The 18,517-nt window shown below is 47.9% G+C and overlaps 1 protein-coding gene across 2 annotated transcripts in view; it reads left to right on the top strand.

Annotated features, from left to right (window-relative positions):
• The window catches only part of JPH2 (junctophilin 2), a 65,611-nt gene that overhangs the window by 41,475 nt on the left and 5,619 nt on the right, over positions 1 to 18,517 (top strand). For both annotated transcript variants that reach the window (XM_043495562.1, XM_038370452.2), the window contains exons 3-4: positions 3,604 to 3,722; positions 17,499 to 18,421. In XM_043495562.1, the coding sequence (XP_043351497.1) occupies positions 3,604 to 3,722; positions 17,499 to 18,421 (1,042 nt within the window). The remainder of the gene's footprint in view (positions 1 to 3,603; positions 3,723 to 17,498; positions 18,422 to 18,517) is intronic.

The following is an 18,517-nucleotide window of genomic DNA, read 5'->3' as shown; positions in this document are numbered from 1 at the left end:
CTTATTCTATCATATGTCTCTCCCTTGGACATTCTGCTACTGAACATCCCATTACCCCATTCTTTACAAACTCTGGGCTTTGGTTTAGGAGCCAGATACCACAACAAGGGCTGGATCTGTGCATCCCTTCCTGGCTATAGCAAGCATGTGATCCTGCAAGTGGTCCCATTGGACCAGAGTCTGTGCTCTGCTCCAGCCTCTTTATGCCACTTCACCAGCAGTAAACCCTGCAGACGGCCCCTGGGGATCACTGTATGTCAGAATGGCTCTACATTGCCTCTCTCACAACCCCCAGCATAGAGGATGCATTGTGGGAGGAAGGGAACATGGCCACAGCATGATGAGTATAAGTTAGGGTGGCCATGAGGCAGCTCTGACTTAAAACAAGGGCCAAGAGAAGTTGAGGAATGCAGGAGTTGCAATGAGACTACAAGGGAGTGAGCGCTCACCAACGCGCACCAGGATGGCCCATTCTAGCCCCAAGCGTGCAACTTCAACCACTTGATCAGTGGGACAGACAACGTCCTCAGACACTGTAGGGCAGGTTCTGAGATTCCCACCCTAATTTAGTAGCTAAAGCCTGGGCTTCTTTCTCTGGATTGCCCCCTCCGGGATCCAAGTGCGAGAGCGGCACTGTCAGTGTCTGTCAAGCTGCACTCCTTCCCGGAGCATTGCTTTGGAGAGTTAAAAGGAGCACCTCTCTGCAAGGTGAAGGCTGCTTTCAGGCTCTGCACTGAGCACTGGGAATCCACACAGATTCCCCAGGCACGAAAAGCACATAAATATGCCACCAGGCCCTCCCCAGATTGTAGTGGAATTAATCACACTGATTATATGCTACCAAAAAAGGAGATACTTTCTCTGTTTACAGCTTCCCGTGATCTCCTGCATGTAGTCGAGGTTTAAAATTGCAGACTTCTGTCTCATCAGCTAGTGTCTCTGGATGTTTCAGGAGCTCTAACAATATTGGACAGAAAAACAAAAATTGTAGAAAACCATCCGAGAGAGCTCAGCTTGCAAGCTAAGAAGGAAGATGATGGGTAAATGTTAGCAATAGGCTGACTCCTGTTTCCAACATAAAGGGAGATCATTCCAGATATAACGAAAAGGAGAACTTGTGGCACCTTAGAGACTAATAAATTTATTAGAGCATAAGCTTTCGTGAGCTACAGCTCACTTCATCGGATGCATTTGGTGGAAAAAACAGAGGAGAGATTTATATACACACACACATGTTCTCTGCTCTAGATCAAATGCATCCAATGAAGTGAGCTGTAGCTCACGAAAGCTTATGCTCTAATAAATTTGTTAGTCTCTAAGGTGCCACAAGTACTCCTTTTCTTTTTGCGAATACAGACTAACACGGCTGCTACTCTGATTCCAGATATAGGAATTCTGAAGCACAGGGGGGATGTGTATTGTGGTCGTTGTGCATGTTAAGAATCAGAATGCCCTTCCAGTTCACAGGTATTTTACAGCATTGCTGAGCATGAAGATTCGGGAAATTGCTAGCCATTTAATTCTTTTCCATAATCTTTGTGACCAAGAATCATGAAAGTTTCTCTCGCTTTTATTTCAGCAGCCTCTTTTATTGCACCTGCAATATTTGCATGCACCAACACCCTCCCCCCTCACGCATATGTAAGTGGGTATTTGGTGCAAGAGAATTCATTCTGGTGTCATGGTTAAATTGAAACTTGGGTCATTACATTCTATCTAAAATTCCCTTTGCAGTCTCCATGGAATACAGTATCTTTCCTCAGTTCCAGTTCGAAGATGTTGCTGTACCATTGTGTGCCATCATACAGCATCCGTGTTTCACCCCAAAGGGGTCTGTGTATCAGTGTGGGGGAAAAGGATCACTGGATGTCACTTAACTAGCTCACAGATTATTACAAGGCTGAATTAATGCTTGTAATTAATAGTATTCGTGTTTACACGTGCAGATCAATAATCGTACATCTAACTGTCCATATGCATACAAATGCGTGTGGTTTTGCATATGCACATTTACATATCCACGAATATGGATTGGCGTGATTCTGGAAGCTGCTGAAAATCTGGTCTCGATGACAGTGTTAGGAAAACAAGTATTCTTAGCCTTGGATGGAACAGGGTGGCTTGTGCGTGCACAGAATTGGTCTCTTCTGTTTTGAAGGTTCAATTTCACTGTTGAAGTCAGTGTCATACTAAACAGGGATCTTTGTTCCAAAGCTAGCTTAACTTCTCATGTAAAAATCATAGAGACCAAAATGCTAGGTATCTCAGCAATATCACACACAGACAGATAACTTAAAGAAAAGGAGTACTTGTGGCACCTTAGAGACTAACAAATTTATTAGAGCATAAGCTTTCGTGAGCTACAGCTCACTTCATCACGAAAGCTTATGCTCTAATAAATTTGTTAGTCTCTAAGGTGCCACAAGTACTCCTTTTCTTTTTGTGAATACAGACTAACACGGCTGCTACTCTGAAACAGATAACTTAGTTAGCCTTATGAAGCAACCAGGAGATGTTTCTCTACAGGACTCAAGAAGCAAAGGTATGCAAGAGGAGGCCACCGCTGATGGTTTTTATATTATAAGGGCAGCTCTGGAGGTTGGTATGGATAGGGGAATCTGCCTGGAAAACTGGACTCTTGTTTCTTTTATGGTCACTTGAGAGGCACTGAGGACAGAACTTGCCAAATTTTGCCCACTGTTGTATACTGGGATCTGCAGTTCCATAGGCCGCTACTATGCAGGAAAGATGAAGCTGGCTGTGTAGCACACTCAAGACTTTTGATGCTGCACTTAGGCCATAATGTTGTTGTCATGTACATTGTATAAATGCCCAAACTGTGCAAAACACATATGAGTGCATGGTTCCTGCCCCAAGAACTTACAATTTTAAATACAAACAAACTGATAAAAGGTTGGGGAAAGGAGTGTTCCTTGGTGTTCCCTGGCTATGGAAATGGAATCCCATCCTACAGAATGCAAGGATGCCACATCTCGGAGGGAGCCTTTCCCTCCATGTCCCACTACAGCTGGTGTGATTGGCTGGGGCACTCCTGCTGCAAGTCCCCAAGGTTGAACGTGTGGAAGCCATGCAATGGAGCTGTGCCATTTGTTAGCATAATTACTGGCTAATTAGGCACATTTGCAAGCACTGTTAACCTATTCTTATGCACGTGAACACACACTATGCTCAAGCAGGTGTGCACCTAACTTATTTGCCAGTCTGTCCCTTTTTGCTTAGCTGTCCATACGCTGTGGATTTTAATTTCCATTGGGTGGCTTCTGTTTGCTGGCTGGCAGGGTTAGCTTAGTATAGTGCTAGTTTGCCACCTGGCGATGGCAATAATCATGTCTGTTTTTAACTACGTCATGGTGCCCAGGTCTATGGCAGTAGGGGTGGCAGTAAACGTCCGAGGAAAATTACTAGTTGTCAGGTGGATAGGCTAAACTTTTCACTGCTCCTTCAGTCAAAGGGATTATTGGGAAAGGAGGTGCCAGATTTTTAATTCTTCAGTGTTCTCTGTGTAGCCAATGCCATGTGCTTGGGCAATGCTGATCATAGCTTCGGAAAGTACTTGATGTCATGCTGGTGTTCTCTTCACAGGACCTCCCATGCCAAAGCCAAGGCAGATGGAGCTGAGCAAGCAGCTCAGGGAGCTAACAATGAATCAAGTGTAGCCAGGACTATGGCCAGGGAACTATCTCCAGACTTCTACCAACCAGGTAAGATGTGGGAGCAGCTTCTACTTAATCCTCAGCTGCTGTGCCCCAATCAGCAGGGAGCGGGAGGGTGCAAGAGGAACAGAGGCTGAGAAGAGCAGAGGAGTGTTTTGCGAGTTCCCAGTGGGTCGAACGCAGCCCATTGGTACAATTTGGGCTGGCCAGTTTACTCAGTGATACTGACCCAAGGCACTTTCCCAAAAGCTTTTTGCTCCCCAGGTCAGCAAGGGCTAGAAATGACTTGGAGAAAAGAAGCAAATAAATAAATAAATAAATAAATTGGCGCTCGCACCCCCCTCTATTTCCCCCTTTCTATAGGTCCGGCTGCAGCTTTGCCTGGGCCCCAGTTGTGTTTCCATAATCCCCTGCTTGTGAATCGGGGTTGTAGCAGCTCATCATGCGCAGGCCTGCACTTTTGAAGAGCTTTACCTTGATTTTTGTTGGTCCAGCTTTGCCAGAGGAATATATAGTTTCATGTGTCTCCACACTGGACATGGGGGTTGTCAGGTTTAGCTAATTAATGCTTGTAAAATGCTGTGAGAAAGTTACTACTGCAAAATATTATTATTAGTTACTGTTTAATTTCTTCCCATGGATGCTGATTATTCTGTTAGAAAAATACTTGGGAGGCTATTTCTTGAGATCCAGCATTAGGGAGTTCATAGATGTGATGTTTAGTACTAGAACCTGATCATAAATGCCACAAACTTTCCCTAACTACAGCCAACTGGAATGCATTCTTCTAAGTTTTGTAAACCTGACTTTGTCAAGCGAGGGAGCAGATCTAGTGGCTAATGCAGACAACATGCAGTCCTAACTGGCATCTTTCTCCTGACTTGTTTTGTTACCTCAAGCAAGTCACTCCATCTCTCAGTGCCTGAATTTACAAAGAGGCTCGGTGATATGCCTAAGGTAATACAGGAAATCAGTGGCAGAGGTGGGAATAGACCCCAAGTGTCCAGATGCCCAATCCCCTTCATTAAACAGTAGGCTGTGATGTTTACTTCTCTTTTGATTTGAATATGTTATGGATTACAGTGATCTCTTGTATTAACATATGAAAACAGGACACACAGTAGGAAAGAAAAATTGCTCTTCTCCAACACAGAGAGAAATTCTGCAGGTTGAAGGAGAAAAATCCCCACAGATATTGGCCAAATTCCTTGCAGACTTCTGTTGTCCCTGGCTATAATAGCCAAGATGCATCACTCTGTGGGAGGACTTCCTGGGTACCCAAAGCATGGTCAATGCTTTTGTAGCTGGCTTTAAGCTGGGAAGCACCATCACATGTTGGCATGTGTGTGAGCCAACATGTGATGCTTCAGTTAACAATAGCTCATCTAATCCCAGCATGAGACTGTCAGCTGTCACTTATGTTCCACAATTCACTCAGCACACACCAGGGTATTTATAGCATGCATGTAAGAGGAAATTGGAATTCCCAGTGTGTGGGAGGGTTTAAAGTATATATTTAGATTTTTTTTGCATCTGTGGTGATTCCATAATGTAATTTGTGCAGCCTTTGCAAAATGGCCCCCCCGGGCTGAAACAGCAAGTCATTCCTGTTTCAAGCCTCAAATGCTTGAATCATTTAAATGCCTTTTGAATTTAGAGTCTCATCAGATTCTTGCATCTTCTATTATTTTATTAGCATTCCTGTTTTCCTTCTTTTACTCTCTTTTTAATGCAAATTGTGTTTTATTGAGAGAGTGGAGTACAGAAAAGCAAAATGATATAATAATACCAGGAAAACATGCATCTGTAAACAATACTGTAATGGCCTGAATCTTCATTTACACTCAGATCCCTTTATACCACTCTGCCAGTTTAAAAGGGCGTAAACGTAGCGTAACTGAGAATCTGGCCCCCTAGCAATCAAATTCCAACCAAGTGTTGTACAAATGGAATACCTTCATGTCAATCTTTCTTATGTCATGATGTTCCTCTCTGTTTTACTGAATTTTATTTTAAGTACATGATTTTTAAATAACACAACAACCTCCTGTTTATCTGCAGACTTGAGTTTATGGGGATCAAATAAAGACCCAGAAATCACATGTACACAAAAGAGAAAATAAATGTCATTTATTCTCTTTTGCATGGTTTCAACCCATAGCAGTAACTCCCATGATTTCTCATCACATGACACATCAGTCATTTCTATTCACAGTGCTGTCTCCTCCAGATTCAGGCCACGACTGGTTGCACACATCTGGCAGTGTGATGTCTCATCACAGATGCGTCCTTCTCCCTCTGTTATGGGTGCAAAGTGGAGCTGGGTAAAATTTTTTGGATGAAACATTTTGGCAACAGCAAAAGTTTCACAAATTCATATTGGTTTTGTCCGTTTGGTTCAGATGCAAAAAAATCTGAAAAATTCGAAACGCTTTATGTCAACTTTTTCAAAATGATATGTTTTGATTTTTTGGGGTCAAAATGACTTTTTATTCCAACATTTCTGTCTTATCTTTTAAAAAATGGAAAAAGGTACAAACACTGCTCAGATTTGAAACCAAATTTTTCATTTTGGATCAACCAAAATATTTCTTTCAAGACAAAATGATTTTTTTTTTTTTTTTTTTTACTTTTTGCTTCATTGAAAACTCCAAAAATTTCATTTTTGGCTAGACTTGAATCAATTTTTGTCCTGATTTTTTGGAACTGCCGGTGAACTGAAAAGTCCATTGTTTGCCCAGCTCTTGTGAGAGGACTCCTGGACTTACACAGCTAAGTTCCCAAGGGTATGTCTTCACTGCAGAGTTAGCCTGGGGGCTGGAACACAAGTCTCAGCACCCAGACTAACCTAGCCTGGCTGTTAGTATTGCCACAGCAAAGCTACACCTATGTTACTGTGTCCTCACTGGTTCTGCACTTGACCATGCATCCCTGGGGGCATATCCCGTGGTTCTTCTTTGGGTGCTTGTTCATGTCAATTCCATTCTAGGTGTGTGCATGCCCACGTGCGTGGCCATCGGAGATTTTTGCCTTAGCAGTACCCGTAGGACCAGCTGTAGTGCCCCCTAGAATGCCACGCTCATACCATGGTTATCAGGCATTGCCTGCCCACACCCTCTCAGTTCCTTCTTACCACCCAGGGTGGTCAGTTGGAGCATCTCTCTTGCTCATCAAGAGCTAGCAGTTTCTCCGATTGGACTTCATGCCTTCAGGTCTTTGTTCCATTGTAGTTAGTGTTAAGTAGTTGTTAAGTGCATAGTAGGTCCCAGCGGGGACTTCACCCCAAGCGAGGCATGCCCTGAGCTCCCAGGTTTACGCCCTGCTCGGTCTGTGGCAGGCCTATGCCTGTGAGTGACTCCCCCCTCCCCGACTGCTGCCTTAAGTGCTTGGGGGAATCGCACATCGAGGAGTATTGCCGGATCTGTAAGAACTTTCCACCTCGCACCCAGAAGGAGAGGGACATTCGCCCATCTGATGGAGTCTGCTCTCTGCCCAGCTTCTGAGCCCTCTGCACAGGCCACACCGCGTACTTTGGCCTCTGTGTGCAGTGCGCCACCAGAGCCCAGCTCCTCTCAGCACCGTTCACCGTCGCCGGTGCCAAAGAAGAAGGCAAGGAAGCGCCCGCCAGCACCAGGCAAGAAGGCCCAGAAGTCATTCAGTAGAGAGACCAGGCCTGTGTGCCAACCTTCTCCGGAGCAGCACAAGCATGCCTCCGCGGCTGGGGCGCTTAGCCCTCTTAAGGGTCCATCACTGCCTCTGGTGAGCAGTATGGGACCCACCATCCTGCCTGCAGCGTCATCATCCCAAACCCAGGCACAGAGAGAGCACAGTTCTCCACTGGCTCATACGGCATCTCCGGTGTCACAGGACCAGGCTAATGCTCCCCGAGAGGGCAAGCCAGCTGTTAAGTCCCCTCCGGGGGCAGGGGAGCACACCGTAGGTCACTGGAGAAGCAATCCTGTGGCAGGTCACAACTACATTGCCAGTCGCCCAACCTCTCCCCCCGGGTGCCGAGACATTATTCCACAGTCCAGCGCTCCCCATATTATGACCGACATGTTCACCCTCTTGCCGATCCGCGTCTAGACGTTGGTCTTTGTCGCCGGCACCGTGGGATCACTCCCCCTCATGTTACCGGTGTCCACGGCACCGTTCTCCCCGACGCCAGTTCTCCCCAGTATACTTACAGTCACTTACACCTGGTCAGCACTTACCAGTAGCCACAACCAGCAAGCAGACCCAGGAGTTGTCGGCTCCTCCCTGGTCACTGGAGAGTAGTTCCTCTGGTGCGGAGGCCCAGTTCAGCCCATTGCCTCGGTCTCCACAACGGGATTGGGCACCAGAAAATGTTCTGCCATCCCTGGCACCGCAGTGGCAGCAAGGCCAGTGGCCAACATAGTGGCCGTATTGGGGAGCATGGGGAGTTCTGGTGATGACAATGCCCCCTTCACAGCACGCATCAGTGGAGCAAAGATCGACGGTCCCACTGGTGGAGGTGGGGGCCGGAGGTGGAGGATCCGGTGCCCACCCCCAAACCTCCCTCTCCAGTGGCTGCCGAGCCCTCAGCGCCTCCACCAGCGGCCAGGGCCTCCTTGTCTTCTCCGGACGAGGAGGTTGTGGGACCTTCCAGGGCCAGGCCCCCAGATGACTTTAAAGAACACCAAGCCCTTCTGAGGTGGGTGGCTGAGAACTTGGGGCTGGAAGTACAGGAGATGGTGGAGCAGGAGGACACTCTTTTCAATGTCTTCTCAGCCGCCATGCCTGCCCGGATTGCCTTATCTGTACGTGATGGGGTTCTCAAGATTGCTAAGGTTCTGTGGCAGACCCCATCCTCTATCCCACCCACCTCAAAACGGGCTGAGAAAAAGTACTTTGTGCCAGCCAAAGATTTAGAGTAGTTGTATACCCACCCTCCCCAGGGCTCGCTGGTGGTGTCAGCGGCCAACGAGAAGGACAAGCAGGTCCCCACCCCCTCTATCCCCAAGAGCAAAGAAGTCAAGAAACTCGATTTATTTGGCAGAAAAATTTATTCAACAGACAGCTTACCATTCTGGGTGGCAAACCATTAGGCCCTCCCGGGCCGATACAATTTTAACCCCAGGGACAGCTTCCAGAAGTTCCAGGACTCCCTTCCTCAGGGTCAGGCTCAGGAGTTTGGTAGCCTGATAGAGGAAGGGACTGCTGTAGCCAGATGCTCCCTGCATATGGCATGGGATGTGGCAGACTCGGCAGCAAGGGTTGTTGCACTGGTGGTGGGTATGCAACGCAGCTCCTGGTTCCAAACAACAGGCCTTTCCCAGGAGATGCAGGCATCAATTCAGGACCTCCCCTTTGATGGAGCTGGGCTCTTCTCTGATCAAATGGACACCAGGCTACACGGGTCGAAGGACACTAAGGCTACCCGTCGCTCATTGGGCATGCAAGGAGAAGGGACACTGGGTTTAGCCATCGCCGCCCTTCCTCCTCTCGCTCGCCAGCCCAGCCTGGACCTGCTAAGCACCCGGGGGGCCAAAAGCGATTGTTTTGAGGGTGTGCTCGAGAGCAATGCCACAGTCAGCTGGCTGGATCCTGCCCATCCTTTCCTCAACCGCCTTTCTCCCTACCATTCGGCCTGGTCGTGGGTTACCTCATTCTTACCAGATCTTTCCATACCCCGATGACTGGCTCATCAAGGGCAGGTCTCTAGGACAGGTGCAGAGATGCTTCGATCTGGTGTGCTCCGCTTGCAGCAACCTGGGCCTGTTGATAAAAACAGAAAAGTCCTTGTTAACGCTGGTCCAGCGCATAGAGTTTATCGGAGTGGTTCTCGATTCCACCACGCGAGCCAGGGCCTTCCTTCTGGAAACACGCTTTCAGGCCATGGTGGATATCATTGCCCACGTGAGGAGACATCTGATCACCACGGCCACACTTGCCTGTGGCTGATGGGCCATATGGCAGTGTGCATGTACGTGGTAAGGCACACCCGGCTTCATCTGTGACCCCTGCAAATGTGGCTAGCAATGGTCTAAGTTCCCAGCAGGCACCCGTTAGACCGAGCGGTCACTGTGCTAGACTGCACCCTCTCGCTCTTGAACTGATGGCTAGACCCCAAGTCAGTGCTGTGGGGGGAGGGGGGAGGTGTTCCCTTTATGTCCCCATCACTGTTGCTCACCCTGGTCTCAGACGTGTCAAATCTGGGCTGGGGAGCCCACTTGGGCAAGCTCAGCACCCAGGGTCGCTGGATGCAGCATGACTTAGCTCTTCATATCAAAGTCAGGGAGGTCAAGGTGGTGTGCATGGCCTATCAGGCATTTTTGACCCACCTGAAAGGCAAGGTGATGCAAGTCCTCACGGACAACACGTCCACAATGTATTACATCAACAGGCAGGGCGGAGCCAGGTCCTCAGCCCTGTGTCAAGAGGCGCTCAGCCTCTGGGACCTTTGTGTACAGAACGCCATCCACCTGGTGGCCGCTCACTTACCTGGAAGCAGGAACATCCTGGCAGATCACCTCAGCAGGACCTTCTCCTCTCGCCACAAGTGGTCACCCCATCTGGAGGTGGTCAACCTGATCTTCCGACGGTGGGGTACTCCCCAGATGGAGCTGTTTGTGTCCAGGCAGAACAGCAAGTGCCATGTGTTCTGCTTCCTATACGGTGGGGACAAGGGTTCCCTGTTGGACGCCTTACTGATCCCATGGTGGGGAGTGTGGATGTATGCCTTTCTGCCAGTGCCGCTTATCCACAGAATTCTGCTAAAGGTGAAGCAAGACAGAGTGTGCGTCGTTCTCATTGCCCCAGAGTGGCCTCGCCAGCACTGGTTCAGCATGCCGCCGAGTCTTTCGGTGGCCAACCTGCTGCAGTTACCTCTCTATCCGATCTGCGATCCCAGAACCACGGCAATCTGCTGCACCCGAACCTGGTGTCACTGCACCTGATGACGTGGCTGCTCTGTGGCTAAGCACGGACGAGCAAGAGTGCTCTGTGTCAGTCCAACAGGTCCTGCTGGGCAGCAGGAAGCTTTCCACCAGGGCTGCCTATGTGGCCAAGTGGAAGCACTTTGCATGTTGGACCTTGGACAAGCGTGTTTGTCCTGAGGAGGCCTCGTTGCAGGACATCCTGGACTGTCTGCTGCATCTAAAGCTCCAGGGCTTGTTGCTGTCTTCAGTCAGGGTGCACCTGGCAGCCATTTCTGCATTCCATCCTCCGCTTCAGGGCAGATCTGTCTTCGCCCATCCTATGACGGTGCAATTTCTGAAAGGTCTAGAGCACCTGTACCCGCACATCCAAGACCTGGTTCCCCTTGGGATCTGACTCTGGTGCTCTCGAAGCTCAAGGGCCCTCCTTTTTAACCCCTAGCTTCCTGCTCCTTTCCTGGAAGATGTCCTTCTTGGTCACTATAACGTCGGCACAGTAGGTGTCCGAGATCAGGGTGCTCACGTCAAAGCCACCTTATATGGTCTTCTACAAGGACAAGGTCCAGCTGCACCCGCATCCGGTCTTTCTGCCCAAGGTTTTTTCCCAGATCCACACGGGCCAGGACATTTACTTACCAGTCCTCTGTCCAAAGCCTCACGCATCAGATGAGGAGCGCAGGTTGCATAGGCTGGACATCAGACGAGGGCTGGCCTTCTGCATCGATAGAATGTGGCTGTTCCACAAGTCAAAGCAGTTGTTCGTTGCTGTCGCAGACAGGATGATGGGCTGCCCGGTGTCAGCCCAGAGAATTTCATCTTGGATCACAGAGTGCATCTGTCAGTGCTACAAGTGGGCGAAAGTGCCCCCGCCAGCGGTTGTGATGGCTCATTCCACTAGAGCACAGGTGTCTTCGGTGGCCTTCCTGGTACAAGTGCCAATCCAAAAGATCTGTCAGGCTGCCACCTGGTCGTCGGTCCATACGTTCACGTCGCCCTACGTGCTGACCCAGCAGGCGCAAGACGACGCCAGCTCTGGCAGAAGCTGTGCTGCAAGCTGCACGACGTTGAACTCCGAGCCCCCCTCCATGATGCTGCTTGTGAGTCACCTAGAATGGAATTGATAAGAGCAAGCACTCGAAGAAGAAAAACCAGTTACCTACCTTTCGTAACTGTTGTTCTTTGAGATGTGTTGCTTATGTCCATTCCATTATCCGCCCTCCTGCCCCTTGGTCGGAGTTGTTGGCAAGAAGGAACCGAGAGGGCACAGGGCCGGCAGCACCTGATATACTGCGGCGTGAGCGTGGCACTCTAGAGGGCGTTACAGCTGGCCTCACGGGTACCGCTAAGGCAGAAATCTCTGATGCCCATGCATGGGGGGGTGCACACACCTAGAATGGAATGGACATGAGCAACACATCTCGAAGAACAACAGTTACGAAAGGCAGGTAACCTTTTTTCCTTTGTGCTGAGAGACTCTAGGAGTCATTCCCAGTTAATTATGTCAATTGTGTGAGAACTTGTCTATCCCCTGGGTGGAATCATGGGAAGGCATTGGAGGACTGTCATTACTTGAGTGGTTTTGCCTGCATCCTCACTACAAAGTGAGCAGTTTCCAGCTTGAGTGAAGCACCCAGGTTCTAACCCAAACTCTCAGCTGGGCCAACCAGCACAGACTTAAAGCACCTCCAAATGCAGGTCAGAGGTTTATTTTTGTGGATGGTTGAGGGAGGGTTGGGCTAAAACCCAGATAGGGGCCTCGGTAACTGCAGTAAAGACATACCCCAAGAGGGCTGCCCCTCTTTTGCGATTGCAAGTAGTTAGAAATACAAAGTGCTCATATTTACACCTGCAGTTCATTTAGATGGGTGCAAAAATAGTGCCTACGTTGCCAGTGCAAATCGCACCAGCCCTTTAGTAAGCATTCTGCACACTGCCCCAGTCAGTATCACAGTGTAACAAACAGAGGCAAAAATCCTACAGAGAAAGGGCCTCACTGAAATGTTTCACTTAGAGGCAGGCGACAAGACACAGGCTGAACAAACGCCGGAGAGTGAGAGAGGTGGGGAGTGACGGCATGTTTGTGAGATTGATTTTTCTTGTGTGAATTATTCAGAGGGAGAAGACGGCACCAGCTGAGAGGCAAGGAACCCAAGACAGGCGGGGAGGCTGCTGGGCGCTATTTTGAGGAGACTGAACAGCTGGTGAAATGGCCTCCAAATAATCTAGTTGTAGCCAGAAATAAATGGCCCTGAATGGGTCTCCTTATGATTGATAGGAGTGTGCAGGCAGGGCAGGGTGGCTAAAATAAATCCTATACCTCTCCCCTACCCCCACCTTTGGTAGGAGTCACCCTATACAGGCCAGTGTTAGCAGCATACTGCTCACACTGTTGATTTTTTAGCAGGAGTAGATCATCAAAGTCCAACTTCCAGGCCAGGCTCAAAACCTCAGTTAATACTTGGGGAAGGGGAGAAAAAGAGATTGAACGGCTACATAGTCCACTGTAGGGAAACTTAAAAGCCCTGTTCCCTTTGGAGCACATACTCTGCTACATACATCTGTGTTCCCCAGAAGCTCTCAGGTTCAGCAGAATCATACATGGGATGGTTTCAGAGTAGCAGCCGTGTTAGTCTGTATTCGCAAAAAGAAAAGGAGTACTTGTGTCACCTTAGAGACTAACAAATTTATTTGAGCATAAACTTTCATGAGCTACAGCTCACTTTTCCACTGAATGCATCCGATGAAGTGAGCTGTAGCTCACGAAAGCTTATGCTCAAATAAATTTGTTAGTCTCTAAGGTGCCCAAAGTATTCTTTTTCTTTTTGCGAATACAGGGGATGCTGTTTCCAAAGACAGTTGTAGGTGGCATGGCTTGAACAGGAGCCAAAAGCATAATTCAGAGCAAATAATGTTTTAATGTGTGATGCCTCGGTCTGTTCCCAGACTGCAGTTTAAGATTGGCTCAAATTATTATTTATCATTTTGTATTACTGTAGCACCTGTGGAGCTCCTGTTGTGGACTAGGACCGCCTTGTGCTCGTTGCTGGACAAACACTGGACAAACTCATTGTTCAAAATGATTCACCAAGTAACTCCAGCCAGTGGTTCTTGCTCTGCTGATCAGTCACAGACAGCACGTTGCATTCAATGTTCAAAACACAAACTGGACACCTGGTGTATTTCTGTTCCCTGACCAGCTAAGCAGAGCTCTTGGAATCAGGTTTCTGGTCTGAATAGTCAGGATTACAAATGTAAAATTTGCTTTACATGAATGATATGCTTGAATAGTCCCTAAAAATTCACTGTCTCTGCCAGCACACTTGTTTGGTGAAATACTGGCAGAAAGTGACCACAAAAGGGGCGTGAACTCAGACTGAATAGAGTCTTTTACTCAAATGAATAGCCACAGACATGTTTCTCTTAGGCGCCCACCTCTAATTTAAATCCGGGTTGTTTGCTCTAGTGAAGGCAGGATTTTTTGGCAATTGTACTAGACAAAACAGACTCCATCTTCTCCATCCCCTCTCAGAAGGATTCTTAGCAGAGGTGTTGGATTGGGACCATGTGGAGTGGAAGGAAGCTGTACTGCAACCAGTGGGAACATGACATGGTCTCCTACATAGGGCACTAGGGCTCTCCCACTAAACTGCTATGTGACCTAGGGCAAATCACTTCCTCTTTCTGTGCCTCTATGACCTCTCCCACCCTTTGTCTGTCTTATCTATTTAGACTGCAAGTGCTTTGGGGGCAATGGCTATCTCTTACAATGTGTATGTACAGCACCTAGCACAATGCAGCCCTGGTCTCAGTTGTGGCCTCTAGGCACCACTATAATATCAATAACAATAACCACCCTTCTGTAGACCAGGGGCCAAAGTACCATCCCTGCATCCTCACCTTTGCCTACTGCCCTTTGACAACTAGGATAGGCCAATGACTCTATCCCATTCTGTTCTGATTCCTGCACTCGCCCCCTTGTTATTGCTCCTTTCAGCAGTGCTTTAAGCGATGTGACCACACATCTATTTGTTGTTTGTTTTTTCATCATCTCCCCACAGAGAGAAGCACATGCAGGGCATGTTGGGTTGGTAGGGTTTTGTTGATTGTTTTAAAGAGGCCAGATTGTACTACTGTACTTCAAAATGTAAGCAGGTTTGTTTGGTGGGGATTTGCCGTGAAGTCTTTGTGCAACGTTACCGAGAAGCAAAGATTTACTGACAGGAAAACAATAATCTAAGCTGTGTTGACACCAGCAAGTCAGATGAGGTCAGACATCAGAGTGAAATCTAAATCCTGGAGTCACCTTGTGGAATTGGAATGGATGTTTGCTCTGCTGTTCTGAACAGGATCTCCATGCCAGAAGTCACTTAGCTGGACATTGCACAGGTCTGTGGAGCTGCTTATAGTCAGACTTCATCTACGCACTTGGCTGTCACAGCAGGCCCTTTTGCCTGGATGACTCATCTGGCTTTCCCATACAGGTGCAGGGAAATCCAATCAAGGAGTGACTTTTTATTCTGACCTATACCTCCTTGTCTCAGTTTTCCCTTAGCTGCCTGTTTGAAGGGCTGTGTCAGAGATAGAAATAAGCATCTGTTTCCAATGTGAGGTGAATCTCTTCTGAAAACATACTGTGATTTTAGGAGTTTAGATGTACTGCGGAAAATCCAACCTGGCTCTTTTCACATGAGATGGTTAGAAAGTCCTTTCTTCAGGCAAAGAGAAATCAATGCATGGAACAAATTTCTAGGGCAAATGACTAGAACAAAGAATATAAGAGTCAGAGACATTCACATTTGTTTCAGAAGGAGGGGAGCGAAGGAATGTGGAGAAAGACAGGAAGGTGAGAGCGTGGCTATATCTCCACTGATTTTCCTGTGCGTGTACACATACTCGCACTTGCTGTCATCATGCTAGTATCGGCAGTCAAGGCACAGCTGAGCCGTGTCAAATACAAACCAGTGGGTATGTACTCTGCACAGTCAAGACTCCGAGATCCTATTCCAGCTCTTCACATGACTGACTGGGTGACCTGGGAACATCACCTTGTGTCTCTATCCCTCAGCTTCTCCATCTGCGTAATGGAGAGAACAGCAGCTACCTCGCTGTGTTTCAACTGAGCTGCGATTGTGATACTGGTTGTTTGTAAAGAATATGCTGCTCCTTGGGTGAAAGGAGCTACAAAGATATGTGGGAGAATTTTTATTTCCCACTCCCTAGAATAGCAGGGATTTTTCTTTAGTTGACAGGTTTATTAACAAAGAGGGAGAGAATCTTCTCTTGGGTTTTTCAGTGTATCCTTTAACCTGGACCAGGGTGTCATCTTCAGCAAAAGTCCCAGCTAGTTAAGTCACTCGGAGAAATGCAGCAGGACTGTTTAGCTGCTGGGAAATGCAACAAAAGGCCGGTTTGGGAGGAACTTGAATGCACTCAGAGGCAGATGACAAGGCACAGGCTGAGCAAACGCCGGAGAGTGAAAGAGGTGGGGAGTGACGGGGAGTGGGAAGAACTTTCTTGTCTTTCTGCATATTATCTATTTTTTCAGTGGAACCCTGCAGGGTCCATGTGCCAGTTTCAGATAATAATGTGTTGAATCACCGACTGGTGCCTGTATCAGACTGGCCTTGCAGAACATAGGATGAACCCATAAAATCAGGGCTGTCCTTAAAAATATAGTACGGGTGGTACACGATCTTCTTGCTGGGTCACATCCAAGCTATTGACCTAGACAGTCTCCCATGGAATTAGACAGTCCCCATATGTGGGCTTCAGTATATTTTAAGGTAAAGGCTTAGTTACTTGAACCATGTGCTTTATATAGAGTCCATGTCAGAAACAGCACAGAGCTGGCATGGCCGAGTTCAGGCAAGAGGCCTGCAGGAACCAACAAGTCCACGCAGAGAGAGTTACCTTACCTTGACCTGAAGAAGAGCTCTGTGTAGTTCAAAAGCTTGTCTCTTCCACCAACATCAGTTGGTCCAATAAAAGATATTAACTCACCCACTTTGTCTCTCTCATTTACCTTATCCTAGGCAAAGTGACAATGTAAACATTACAGGTCCTGCTTCTAACTGAAGGGAACAATCCTGGTCAATCCAACTAGACTACAGGATCTTTCCCATCTATAATGTCTATGATTCTGAAAACACCTTGTTCCTGATTTTCAGATATTTAGTTTGGAGGTGCAAAGTTGGGTCTGTGGCGGATTAATGATTTTGCCGCCCTTAGGCCCTGAAATAATTGCCACCCCCTTTCATTCTTTTGCATAGCATTTTTTTTTAAACTGAGAACTGCTTAATTTCTTCCTTCTGGTCATATTATTAATGTTTAGGATTGTCGTGAGTATGTTTACTAAATGGCGTTGCGCTGTCATTGGTGGTTTCAATATGTGCTATGATTAGTAGAATCGCGGTGTCACTGATGCTTCAGTTTGGTGCGCAGTTACAATATGAACAAACGATGATACAGGCATCCGACAGACAGTGGGCTTGTGCAAAAATGCCGCGATTACAAAAATGCTGCTATTATAAATTTGCCGCCCCTGCAAATTTTCCACCCTAGGCCTTGTCGGCCTAGGTGATAATACACCATTGGATGCATATTACTAGAGAGGATCTAACTTTCTGCTTGTAACTAAAAATCAAGTCATTTGATGTGTAGTATTTGCACCTGCAGTGAAGTGCAGACACAAAAATGTAGGTGCAGTTTTTTGCAGGCACAAACGTGCATCCTCAAAAACAGTTGTCAGGTCATGGGGCACCAGAAAAGTAGGTTCCTTGTGTTCTCACATGATAACAAGGATCGTAAGGGGCTCTTGAGCATGTGTTCACTCAGACCCTTTAGCTCATGAGAACGAAGAGGCAGGCAGAGGGTGACCAACTACTCATAGAGGATGCTGAACATCTCTTCCTTTCTTCTCCTCTAGGCCCTGAGTACCAGAAGAGGAAGCTGCTCCAGGAGATCATTGAGAATGTAGAGAATGTGGGGAACATGGAAGCGGTAGCTCCACCAACCAAAGCGCCACCACCATCAACCCCTCCAGAAAGCCCTCAGCTCCATGAGAAAGACTCTGCCCCCTGTAAGGAAAATCCAGCCCGAATGCCATCTCCGAGTCCCGCTGGAACGCCGCCGGAGGCAAAGCGGGCAAAGCAGAGTTCACAGAGGGATGGCTTCCTCAGCCCTGGCAACTGGAACGGGGATCACAGCAGAGACGGGAGCCTCACAGGAAGTAGGCCCAACACACCATCCAATCCACTGTTGGCACACGGGGAGAAGGCAGCAGCCAGTAGCAGACCTGCCTCACAGAACTCCATTCGGCTCAGCAATACCAGGACTTCAGCAGACCAGATGGAGATCAAGCCCCTTCAGAGGATAGTGCAAGAACCTGATGTTGAATTATACCAAGGCTATCACAGCTATGCAGTGAGGACCTCCCCAATCACTCCCCCCTTGGACTTTGAGGAAGAACCATTCCCTGTCCCCAAATCACCTGCCAAGTCGGTCTCCCCAGAGCCAAAAACTGATATGAGGTCTTTTGAACACAAAGCAGAACTTCAGAGGAGGGGAGGTACACCCATCACTCAGCAGGAACCAGCACCTGAAGAGAAACCAGTGCCCAAAGCAGAATCTAAACCAGAGCAGCCCACGCCAGAGCCCAAACATAAACAAGAGCTGAAGCAACACCATACAGCTGAGCACAATGCTGCCGCGAAAACAGAAGCTGCAACTGAAGCCAAGCCTGAGCAAAAGACTGAGATCAAGGCTCTGGCTAAACCCGAACCTACAGTGGTAGCTAAGAAGGAGCCTTCGCCTGAAGAAGTGACACAGGAAGTGGATGATTTTGAAGAGGTGATGTTGCATGGTAGCCTTATTAGAATAGGAATTTTATGCGTATGGGGCCAGATTTTCAAAGCAGCCTTTGAAATTGTGTATTCTCTTGGGGTG

The sequence above is a fragment of the Dermochelys coriacea genome, chromosome 13 (genome assembly GCF_009764565.3).
Source record: "Dermochelys coriacea isolate rDerCor1 chromosome 13, rDerCor1.pri.v4, whole genome shotgun sequence".
NCBI classification, from domain to species: Eukaryota; Metazoa; Chordata; order Testudines; family Dermochelyidae; genus Dermochelys; species Dermochelys coriacea.
Note: the sequence above shows the minus strand (reverse complement) of the source record. Positions and strands in the feature narration are given on the sequence as shown.